The following is a 12,934-nucleotide window of genomic DNA, read 5'->3' as shown; positions in this document are numbered from 1 at the left end:
CTTGGGTGGCGCCATATTTGGGCGCCACCCAAGTTGAGGACTTTTTTTTTTTTATGGCAAATATCATTTCTTTTGGCAAAAATGACTACATACAGCAAATTTCCTTACAAATAGGCGTGGGCATGGGGGTAGGGGTACTGCCGCCTAAATTATTTTCCTAGAATCGCCCCTGATGACTAAATCAACTTCTAGTCGATTAGTTGGAAATCCATAGTTCATTAAATTGACCATTCGATTTTTCCAATAATTTTAATTTAAACACTAAAAAATAGTTAATGAATATATCATATTAAATATTACTATTTTATACTATATTAAATTTCATTAGCAGGTTTTAAAATTTATGTATAAATCATTTAAAGTTGAAAAGATATGACAATTAAAAATGTACAACCCCCTCATTTTAAGGAGAAACTTTACATGGTCATAACTTTTAAAATCTAAAAGATTATTAGATATAATTTAAAATCTTTCCATAATTTAAAATTTAATGCAAGATAGTAAAATCATTTATTTCATTAACTTATTGTTCTCTCATTAGTGAATCATCAATAGTGCTTCCTATTGATGATTCACTAACATGGGGTAAGGGGGCCAAATTCTTAGCGTACTTCTGTTTCCAGGCTCCAATCACCACAATTTTTTTGCAAAACATTACCATTACAATGGTTTAAACTCTAAACAAATTGTTGCAAATATTTTTTTGCACAAAAAGTGTGATATAATCATCTTATTACAAAAAAACTTGCCTTAAAAATGTAAAAAAACCTACTAAAAAATTATAAATATTTATTTTTTTAAATTATCATTAAATTTTAGGTAAATATTTAGAAGTATTTTTAAGTTTTTCTTAAGCAAAGACAGATTATTTATAAAAATGTCACACCTGTTATCTCAATATTTCTATATACTTCACATTTTTCACAAATAATTTAACAAATTTTTTATTTTGAGGCACCCTTTTGATGCTGTAAAAGATTGACCAAGTGTAATAAAAATTAATTCTTTACCATTTATGTTATGTTGATTGCAAATAACTGTAAAAGTCAATATGTAAACTTTTGTTTTGACCCTTTTGCTAAACTGGCCCGCTGTGCACTAAATAGTTAACAAAAATTATTTTTAACAAATCGCATTTTTCCTACTATGTTTTTTTGCATATTCTCGCTATTTATATATATATGTATATATATATATATATATATATATATATATATATATATATATATATATATATGTATATGTATATGTATATATATATATATATATATATATATATATATATATATATATATATATACATATATATATATATATATATATATATATATATATATATATATATATACATATATATATATATATATATATATATATATATATATATATATATATATATATATATATATATATATATATATATATATATATATATATATATATAAGAAAAATAATAAAGTTAAAAAATTATTATTTTGCTATTATACAGCATTTTATTGGCTATACAAAACTTTTCTTATTTTAAGAAACGATTTTACTCAAATAAAGATTTCGTAAAAGTAGTTGAGGTTGGCCCTCGTGATGGACTTCAAAATGAAAAGGTTTTTTAGTTTTTCTTTTGAAAAACATTATTTGAAATAAATGTTTAATTTTTTTTTTCTTTTAATTGCAGATCTGTTTTAGTTTTCTGTTGTTATTTTTACTATTAATTTTTTTGTTTTATAAATAATTTAGTACTAATTAGTATAAGTTATTATAAATTTTAATTCGTTTTTATACATCTTGTTATATGTATATTTTTTAATTAATTTTTTATGTTAAAATATTTTGGTTATATTGATTGAAACTTTTGTAGGAAATTATCGATACTGATGTTAAGATTCAACTAATTGATAAACTTTCAGAAACAGGCTTGTCTGTTATTGAAGTCACCAGTTTTGTATCCCCAAAATGGGTTCCCCAGGTATCTGTTTCAACATCACTAATAATATCTATAAATTTGTAATTTTTATGTAATTAATATTAAAGTTGAATAATTTTATAATTTGGTTGATTGCATAAATATACCATGTTTTAGGGTGGGGTATGTATGTCACATTCTAGTGTGGGTAAATATGTTGCATTTTAGTTTAGGTAAATATTTCATTTTTAAGGTTGGGTAAATATCTCATGTTCTAGTGTGGGTAATTATGTCTTATTTAGGGTTGGCATATATGACACATTCTAAAATGGGTAAATATGTCACATTCTAGGGTTGGTAATAAGAGTTGTGAAAAAGATTTTTTTTTTTTTTAAACATCTTCGTTTCCAACAAGGCTGAAGCAGCCACTAAAGTTGGAAGTTACTGAAAGAGAAGAGATAAAGATTGTAGAGCAAGATAATGATTGTAGAGCAAGATAATAATTGACAGATGACTTAAAGGATTGCAAATTATATGAGCTGATGTTCGAGGAAAAAAACTAGATGAATAAGCATTTTTGGAGTACTTAGGAGCAGTCACAGAAAAAGGATGACACTTAATTGAGTGGCGAGTAACACAAGAATGAATTTTAGTAGATGGTACAAGAGACGCTAGCTCTTTAGAGCAGTGCCCATTATAGTATTTGCAGAAAAGAGAAAGAGAGACAAAACCTCCAACCATTATCACATTAAGACAATGTGATAATGGTTGGAGGTTGGCTGCAAGAGTAGGTCCAACTATGTTTACAATGCATTTTTGCACCTTGTCTAAAAGAGAAAGGGCATCATTAGAAAAAAGATGAAGATTGTATAGCAAGATTACGATTGACAGACAACTTAAAGGATTGCAAGTTATATGAATCAAGAAAGCAAGATGAAGAAAGCGAATTCCAAAGAACTGATATTTGAGGAAAAAAACTTGATGAATAAGAGTTTTTGGAGCACTTAGGAACAGTCACAGAAAAAGGATGAGACTTAATTGAATGACGAGTAAAACAAGAATGAATTTTAGTTGATGGCACAAGAGACGCTAGCACTTTAGTGCAGTGCCCATTATAGTACTTGTAGAAAAGGGAAAGAGAAGCAACATTACAACGATGTGATAATGGTTGAAGGTTGGCTACAAGAGCAGATCCAACTATAATTACAATGCGTTTTTGCACCTTGTCTAAAAGAGAAAGGGCATCATTAGAAGAACCGCCCCAGATATGGCAACAGTATTCCATACAAGCCCATAAAGGGATTTGAGATTTATAGAGATAGAGAATAGAATCCGAAGTAAGAAAGTGTCGAGCTCAATAAAGAGATGCAACCTTAGCAGATACTAATTTTGCAACAGATTTGATATATGGTTTCCAAGAAAGATCAGAAGTAAGAGTTAATCCTAGAAGATGAAAAGTGGATGACTCATCGAGTACATCACCGTTCATAAATATAGCAAGATCTAGATTATTGCGATAACAATTAACTGAAAAAAATTGAGTTTATCGGTATTGAAGTTCACCAGCCACTGTGAGCCCCATGCTGTAGCAGAAGTGAGATCTTTTTCAAGCTCAAATGCCCCCTCCAAGCAATCAGAGGGTGTTGGTTTCTTATCACAACAAGAATAAATGGTAGTATCATCAGCAAACAATGCCACCTTAGATGTGAGAATATCTGGAAGATCGTTAATGTAAATTAGGAAGAGTATAGGGCCAAGGATAGAACCTTGAGGAACCCCTGAAGTTACAGAATAAGAAGAAGAGTGCTGTCCATCGAAGACAACTTTTATACTACGATTGGAAAAGAAGGATTCAATAATCTTAAAGGTGTTGCCAGATACACCATAAGAAGAAAGCTTATGGAGAAGACCAGCATGCCAAACTTTATCAAAAGCTTTTGAAATGTCAAGAGCAATGGCCTTAACCGCTCCACCTTTATCTAATGCACGATAAAACCTATCAGTTATTACTGTTAGCAAATCAGCTGAAGAACGAGAAGATCGAAATCTATATTGATGGTCAGAAAGTTATTAGATTCAAGATGAGAAATTAAGTGTTTGTTAGTTAGAGATTCAAAAACCTTGCTAATGATAGGAAGAAGACTTATAGGACGGTAGTTAGACAAATCAGATCGCTCTCCAGAATTTTTGAAAATAGGGATAACAGATCCTTCTTTCCAGCAGGCTGGACAACAAGACTCTGATAAGCAATGTTGAATAGTTTTGAGAGTATAGACGACAGCTCCGGGGAACATTTCTGCAAGACAATAACAAGTATGTTGTCTGGGCCACAAACTGTAGAAGAGTCTAGGCAGGAAATCACTTTAAATACAGAAGCTGGAGTGATATGAATGTCAAGCAATGGATCAACCTGTTTGTTGGCAATATCAAGTAGAACGCAACTAGTGGAATCAAGAGATGATATTGATGTAAGTTTTTAGCAAACAATTCAGCTTTGCTTTTAGGTGAGGTGACAAAGTCTGAACCATACAAGAGAGGTGGAATTATAGATTTGCCCTTATTATTGATATTATTAAAGATTCTCCAGAAGACACGACAGCCTAATTTTTGAGATGAGATACGAGATTTCATGACATGAGAATAGCGGGTTTTAGCGTTAGACAAAACCTTTTTACAATTGTTTCTAGCAGTAATAAACAGACGTCTATTTTCTGGAGAATTGTTTTGCTGATAAATATGGAAGTAACAGTTTCGATTGGCAATCGCAGCAGCACAGTGTGAGGAAAACCATGGAGGAGAATGAGACTTGACCTGGAATCGTCGAGAGGGAACAAAATATTCCATGCCAGCCTGAATCCACGAAGTTATGTAAGAAGCACATTTATCGACAGGAAGACAAAAGATTTCTTCCCAAGGGCCATCACGAAGAAAATCACGGAAAGAATCCTAGTCAGCTTTACTGTAGTTGTAAGAGGTTCGATAATAGGGGGATTCAGGTGATGAAGAAGAATGAGATATTAGTTTTAGAGAGATCAAACTGTGGTCAGAAGCACCTAAGGGTTAATGTGGAGAATCTGAGCACTGACAAGGATCAGGAACAAGACATAAGTCAAGTAGAGAAGGTAAATGATTCGGATTGTCTGGAAAGCGAGTTGGAAAGTTGACTAATTGAGTTAGGGATTGAGAAAGGCAAAAGTTGTGGGCATTAATGCCTGCAGAATCACTGAAACTAAAGCCAAGCCATTCCAATGGCTAAAATAATTTGATGTGTATGTAACTTTTTTGTTTAATAATATTTTACTTTTTTGTTGCTATTCAATTAAAAGTGTGATAAAAATAATTTGTTTCAAGTATTTTGTTTTTAGGGGTTTAATTATATTATAAAAAAAAATATTTTAAGTTGGAAACTCTACACTCTCTCTAACACCAGAGTGTGTTTGAATACTCTAGAGTTATTTAAGAATGTGTTTGAATACTCTAGAGTTATTAGAGGTAAGGTACTTTAGAGTTTTTTTCCGAATGTCAGAGAATGTCACTGTTGGTGACATTCTCTGACATTCTGTCAATGTTTTAACTTGCATTTAATTTTGCATACAAGTTGTTTTAAGTTTTCAGCTTCACAAATACCATTTTAAACTTAAGGTTTTAAATTAATAGTAAAGTCTGCAATTGGAAATCTTTTGAATCTTTAAAAACTGAGCTCTCAACTATTTTTTTAAAAATTATTTTGTGACTGTCAAGGTGTGACATTTACATCATGACATGATGCCTGGTTATACACTAATTTCTGATCATGAGAATTGCCTGATCAGACCAGGTCAATAGCTATTACTTTATATGGCTGCATATTATCTCTAGAGATATTAGCTTTATTCATGCATTCATTGGCAATAGTCAATTGTATATTTTAATGACTATTATGAAAAAAATTTAAAAAACTATTTTTCATCATATCTTTGTATTTTTAAGCATACTGAGCTGCAAATCAAAGGATTCTGAGAATCGAAGAAGTCTGAGAAGGAGTTCTAATTTAGTACTAAGAGTTGTTATTTTTTAAACTATTTGTGTTTTTTAAGATTTTCATCAAATGTATCAAACTTAAACATCCATCCTTTTCAATATAGACAAAGAAAAAATAACAGTTACTTGAGAATCATTTAGTTAGGTAGGTGGGTGAGATTACTTAATGCTAGGTGGGTAATTTAAAGGAAATATAGAAAAGCTGGTGTAAAAAAGTCTGGTTTTTAGCATATTATGCAATGACCTCTTAATGATATATGTTTTGTTTTTAATACTTGTTTGTCTAGTCTATTATTTTTCATTTTTTATTTTTATTATTTTTCTTACTTTTTTTGTGCTAAAGATGAGCGATCACAGTGTTGTAATGACCGGAATTAAAAGAAAAAGTGGTGTTTCTTACCCAGCACTTGTACCCAACATGCAGGGATTTTACTCAGCGGTTTGCTAATTGTTTTTATATCATAAACTTGGGGTAGTTAAAGTTGTGGTTGAGGGTTGTCACAATTTTATTTTAGGTTTATTGTTCAATTTTCCTTATTTACCTATTGAGAGTTTTTACTTGTTTTACTTGTGTTTTTAAATGCTTCTGTTTTTACTTGCTTTTATTTTCTGAGTAATTTTCTCTAGACCTTACTTTTATCAAAAAACTTTTGTGGAATGTAAATAGCTAGGATTAATGTGAATAGTTTTTTTTTAATTTTATTTTAAAAAAAAAAAAAAGCATTTGTTGGTTAAAATGATTTGTTATAGTTTTTTTAATATTTTTTATTCATTGATAGGTTAAAGCTGGAGTGAAAGAAATAGCCATTTTTGCTTCTGCATCAGAAGCTTTTTCAAAAAAAAACATCAACTGTACAATTGAAGAAAGTCTGAAACGCTTTGAGCCTGTTTGTAATGCAGCAATAGAGAAAGATATTAAAGTTAGAGGGTATTTTATGTTTTTATTTCTGTAGTTTTATTTTTCTTTCTACTCATATATTTTCAAATATCTGAACAGAAATTTATCATATTCTTTTCATTCACACAAATTTCAAAAAAAATTCAAAACAAATCATCATATGATATATTTGTGTAAGTATATTATCTTATGATGTATTTTCTTATGATGTATTATCTTATGATGTCAGTTATTTTATGATGTATTTGTGTAAGTTTTTAGTTTTTTATATATGTGTCCTGCGTAGTAGGTTGTCCCTATGTATGTCCCTACATGTTTTTTTAGATATGTGTCATGTGTAGTAGGTTGTCCCTATGAAGGAATTGTTCAACCAGATGCAGTTTCGAAAGTAATTTATGTTATTAATAATCTTTTAATATTATCATTGTATGTATGTATATAAATATATATTTATATATATATATATACATATATATATATATACATATACATATATATATATATATATATACATATATATATATATATATATATATATATATATATATATATATATATATATATATATATATATATATATATATATATATATATATATATATATATATATATATATATATACAGTGAAGAAAATAGAATTAGCCTCACCATGTACTGATCCAATATTATCTAAATCTCTAAGCAAATTTGTGTCGTGCATCTTTTGTATCCACACTTATATAATTATTGATACAAACAACAACTTTTTAGATTATAATATAGCATAATTAAATTGCGATACATTTGATTAAACCATTAAATGTATAATACTTAATAATTGCGGTAGCAAATAAAATTAGCCTCATCAATAATTATTTTCAGTTTACTTGCACATTTTGATCTGGTGATACGTATTTTTGACTTATTTTTTTATTTTTTTTTACTATTATTTGTAAATTAAACAAAGACTGTGAAATCATGGCTCATAAAGTTTTTACCATTTGATTTTTGATACCTGAATTTGAAATGGGACATGGTAAGCGTTTAACGAATGAAGTATTAGCAGTAATCAAAGCATGTAAAGATACAGACTTATCTAATTGGGAAATTACAAAGAAAATTAAAAGATCTACCAAAGTGGTTAATAATTACTTCAAGATTGGCGTTAATTATGGAGCTTATAAGGAAAGTGTCGGCAAACATAAAATTGATAGTTGTACTAAACGAGTTATTGTACGTCGTGCTGCAGCTCAGCACATGACTACATCTCAAATTCGTTTTGATTTACAATCACCTGTTCAATGTGTGAGACGAATCTTACATGAAGATCCAAACACGGTTCGGAAAATGTAAACCAAGAAGTTAGATTACAATTTGCAAAAAAACACATGTCTTCGAAGGAAGAGTGGCATCAAGTTATCTTTAGTGATGAAAAAAGTTTAATTCAGATGGTCCTGATGGCTATCAATATTACTGGCATGATCTTCGAAAAGAAAAAGAAACTCGAATGAGTCGTAACTTTGGTGGTGGAACTGTTATGGAACTTATATAAATTTTTTAATTGTAGTAGAAGATAATAAGAAATAGGGTAGATTTAATAATTGTTTCATTGCCATTTTTGTTAAATTAGAACAAAAAAAAGGTGAGGCTAATTCTATTTTCTCCGTTGTATATTAGGGATGTGACTTTTTGGTAAATTTTAGGTATCTCCAGTTTTCAATATAAAAAACAGATGAACTTTGGTTTGAAAGTAACTGAAAAATCATTGGTTTTATTTATTTTTTGAAAAAGGTTGCCCACCATGACCCTTGATTACACACTGGCTCCCATATATCAGTGAATTTTTTTTTTTCTTCAAAAGTATATCAACCTGGGTCTCAAAAGAACCAGAATTTTATAGTGATTTCACAATTCATTACAGTTATGATTCTTTTGAAAATTTAGGTAGAAAGATTACTCCCCAGTATGTAAAAAATGTAAAAAAATATTTTTCAAAAAACTCTCGAAAAATATAAGTTTATGACAAACAAAATAACAAAATCATTAGCAAAAATATCAATAACATCCAATTTAGAATCCAAATCAGTCGGTAATATATAGTAGTAATCAGCGCTTATCAATAGTGTGAATATTCAATTTAGAATCCAAATCAGTCAGTAATAGTAGTAATCAGCGCAAAAGTGGGAATATTCAGATGAAGAGGAGTAAAAATTGAAAATATAAAAAAATTTATAAACTACAGAAAAGTAACTGGAATCAACTGGAAAAACTACTATTTTTTGGATATCAACATCGTATTCTGAAACATGTGATTCTTGTAGTAACAGGTGAAGAACTTTGGGCCAACAAAGTATCTCTCAGTATTAAATATTTGTTAATCTCTGAGCTTTTAAATAACTTTTGTTTCATTTAACTTGAGTTTTATTTTTTTTTTTTAAATGAAAGATTTTCTACTTTGATAATTCAGCAGACGACTTAATTAAGAAATGATGGAATTCTAAGATCTCTTTTGGCAATTGATCTTTTACCACATACAAGAAACCTCTACAACTTTGTAGATTTTTCACAGATGGGCAAATTATTGGTTTACTGACCTAATATGTGACTCTGATGATTATCAGAGCCTATGCAGATTCTTGGAGGAACATGCAGATTAATTATATTGTGTGAAAAATTAAATTGTTTTGGAATTCAGAATCATCCAGTTTAAAATTCCCAGAATAAATCACACTGCTTTTATAGTCTGTAAAGGTAAAGTAAAGAGAAACTGAAATTTAAAGTTCATTTTGCTTAATAAGACATAAGAAATTATAATGTAATATTATGTAATCATTTACCACTTATCTTATCATTTATCACTTAACCTAATATTTTTGCAATAAAATTGGTTTGAACAATTGATATATAGTTTTGTAATTTTTTTTTAAACAAATATAAGTTTAAATTCTTTTTTTGAGTTGTTAGCAGTGTTGTTACCCAAAAACCCTTACCCAAAAATCCAAGAGCAAAAACCCGCCTAAAACCCAACTTGATTTTTTTGTTTTTTTATTCCTAAATCAGTTTCCATTAACACACAAGATTTGATGCTGCTCAATAATTGTTCTAATAACAACAAAATAAGAAGTTTAGTAAGTAATGATTGAGAATATTATTTTACTTGGAGCAACAGTATTCAAACATTTAAAACAAAGTTATTTAACAACTTGGTCATCAGCAATTGTGCATCTTAATATTAAATGTCTGTAAATTCGTTTAAGCATCCTAAATGATTCCTAATTTTGCTCAAAATAATGCCAAAAGATGAGAAAAATATTTCAATGGACCCAGTACTAGCTGGAAACAATTAGCATCTTTTAGTTTAAATGCATAGTAGCCTAGCATAAATTCAGAATAAACTTCATTCAACCATTCCTCAGCTTCTTCTACTTGACTTCTATCCAATTCTTCTATTAACTAAATTTAAAAAACAGCCAAGTATCTTGAAAAAAAGTTTGTTTAATTTTTTTAGACATTTGGAAAAGAAAAATAGCAAAAATGAAATGAATGTTTATTCATTTCATTTTTGCTATTTTTGCAATAAAATTGGTTTTATTGCAATAAAACCAATTGTATAAACTTGTAAAGTATAAATTGTATAAGTAAAGTTATAAGAGTAGTAAATGTTTTTTTTCTGTTTTTATTTAAATTTGATCAGATGCAATTTTTTAATTTTTAAAAAATTGTTTAGTTACCTTCGTATTTTGGATCTGTTAAATTGACCAGAAAATATGATTGCTTTCTTAAATCTCCTTAAAATATTTGTAGAAAATTTTTCATTATGCATGATGCTTTGTCAAGTCTCAACTGCCTCAGACAAAGTTGTATTGTCTGCCTGCAAATGCAGCAAATACAATAATTTAGTTAACAAATATGTAAATAAAGTTAACGGTGACATGGTGCCGCAAATAAGTAGTTTTAATATACTTGCTATAATTAAATTTAATACACCCAGTTACTAACTAATTTTATTAACCTTCTTAAATTTTATTAATCTAAGGCAACACTAACGATTTTCAATTGTGCATGTAAATTTATTGCTTCTCTCTGTATTGACAGATTGTCAATTAGGCTTCATATTGACGGATCAATAGACTCCATATGGTCACCTCTAATGTCAACGTACAGAGAATGATTTGAAATGTATGTCTGTAAACAATCTAATTAGGAGTTCCAGCAAGTATCATTGGGTAGCTGTAGCATCAGTCCACCTTTTTCCAATAATCATCCCTATAATACAGTTGTTTAAGAAAATTAAACAAAGAAATATTAAAAAATAATTTCATTAAAATAAAGCTAGGATCTCTTTTGCCATAATTATTATTTAGGCCTATATAATTAATAGCTGTTTTATTTCATAGTATTGTATTACAAAATATGGTCAATAAGTTAATAACAAAATAAAATTTAGTACATGAATTTAGTCATTTATACATGTGGTTAGTGATGGATTATGAAAATATTTATGATTTGCTATAATATGCTTCATTATAGACTTCAGAGAGACATCCTTTTCAACCAAATTTAAAAAACCACCAGAGCAACCGTGTTATCAACTTTTCTCATTTTAGATATTTTTTTTTTGTCAGTGCATGCTGCAAATACCTAAGTAAAAAATTATATATATGTATATATATATATATATATATATATATATATATATATATATATATATATATATATACACACACACACACACACATTAAATAAAACAGATAAACATCTAACACTTACATCTTGATCATTTCTTTAGCGATTTTGATTGTATTCTAAGCAACATGAGCACAATATTCTGCTGTTTTTGATTGGCTTCCAGTGTCAATTGCAGAAATGAGATAGAGTTTATTACCATTATGGATACTATAAGCAATTATAGGATCATTACTGAATGCACTCCAACCATCTTGAATTAGGGTAACAGCACAATCATCAGCAAGATCATTTTTTATTAAATTGATTACTTCTTTATTTATCTTTACTAAGAGTTATGATGATATCTGTTTTCTATTTGGTGGCTCGTATCCAGGTCTAAGTTTTTAAGCAGTTTGGTAAATTTAAGATTTTCTACTATTTTGAATAGTTAATTTGTTGAAAAGAAAAACCTTGCAATTTGCAAATCCAATTCATCCTTCTGATTACTTGTTGTTGTAGTAACAAATTTAGAAATCGATGTTTGTTGTTGCAGTTGACTGAACAATTGATGAATAAGAAAAATCACTAGTAAAGCTTAAACAATCTTGCTCATTATTATCTGACTGGTTAGACGCTAAACTTGTTTCTCCACGCAGCGGCCTTGTTCATCAAGGTTTGTGCTTTCGAGTTATAGAGTTTAGAGAGGGTTATAACCACAATTAAATAGCCTCCTCGTCTGTAGTGGCCTTCAGGGCCTTGGGGAGGTGAATTAACAAAACAAAAAAATATTTCAGAGGCGTCATTAGCTTCTTTTTTCTTTCTACATTTATCCAAATGGATCTTGACTGTCTCTATTTTTTTAATTATGCTCGCTAAGCAATAATTACATTTTACTCTATTTGGTTGATCACTTAATATGGTCACTTCATTCCACTCACTAGCCTTATATCTTCCCCTTGAATTATACTTTAGCATGTTGAAAACATATAATGTTGTTCTGCTATAAAAATCATTTTTTGTTATGAAAGTGTTTATGTAGCTCATCTCTGTTCTGCCAAATTTCATTTTTATTCTGAATTAATTGAATGAAGCTATAACTCAAAACTTCCATTGCATCTGTTCCATTTTTTAATTTGTTCGGTTAAATACTTACAAATAATTGTGTATTTCCACTGTTCTTCATGTAAACAAACAAACACAAGACACACATGTTGCAATACAGATTTTTTTTTTAATAAGCATATGATACTTTTAGTAAAATTTATATTTTACATAAATACCACCAGCTTAGATTAAAAACAATATTTTACAACAAGAGATCTTCTTAAAAGGTTTTATTAAGATAATAATAAGAATAATGCATATAAAACTTTACCATACATAAAGAAATTTGTTTCGCAATGACTTCCCAAAGTAATTTATTTTTTCAAAAAACTTGTTTAAAATGCTGAGTAAGACTAAATATTATG

General features: G+C 28.8%; 1 protein-coding gene across 1 annotated transcript in view; it reads left to right on the top strand.

The window, feature by feature from the left end:
- Window positions 1-12,934, top strand: part of LOC100203268 (hydroxymethylglutaryl-CoA lyase, mitochondrial) — a 38,977-nt gene that overhangs the window by 11,877 nt on the left and 14,166 nt on the right. The window contains exons 9-13 of the mRNA XM_065795888.1: window positions 1,527-1,601; window positions 1,856-1,963; window positions 6,264-6,359; window positions 6,700-6,848; window positions 7,143-7,206. Coding sequence (XP_065651960.1) covers window positions 1,527-1,601; window positions 1,856-1,963; window positions 6,264-6,359; window positions 6,700-6,848; window positions 7,143-7,206 — 492 coding nt within the window. The remainder of the gene's footprint in view (window positions 1-1,526; window positions 1,602-1,855; window positions 1,964-6,263; window positions 6,360-6,699; window positions 6,849-7,142; window positions 7,207-12,934) is intronic.

This window comes from Hydra vulgaris, chromosome 04, assembly GCF_038396675.1.
Source record: "Hydra vulgaris chromosome 04, alternate assembly HydraT2T_AEP".
Taxonomy (NCBI): Eukaryota; Metazoa; Cnidaria; class Hydrozoa; order Anthoathecata; family Hydridae; genus Hydra; species Hydra vulgaris.
This window is presented reverse-complemented; position numbering and strand designations above follow the sequence as displayed.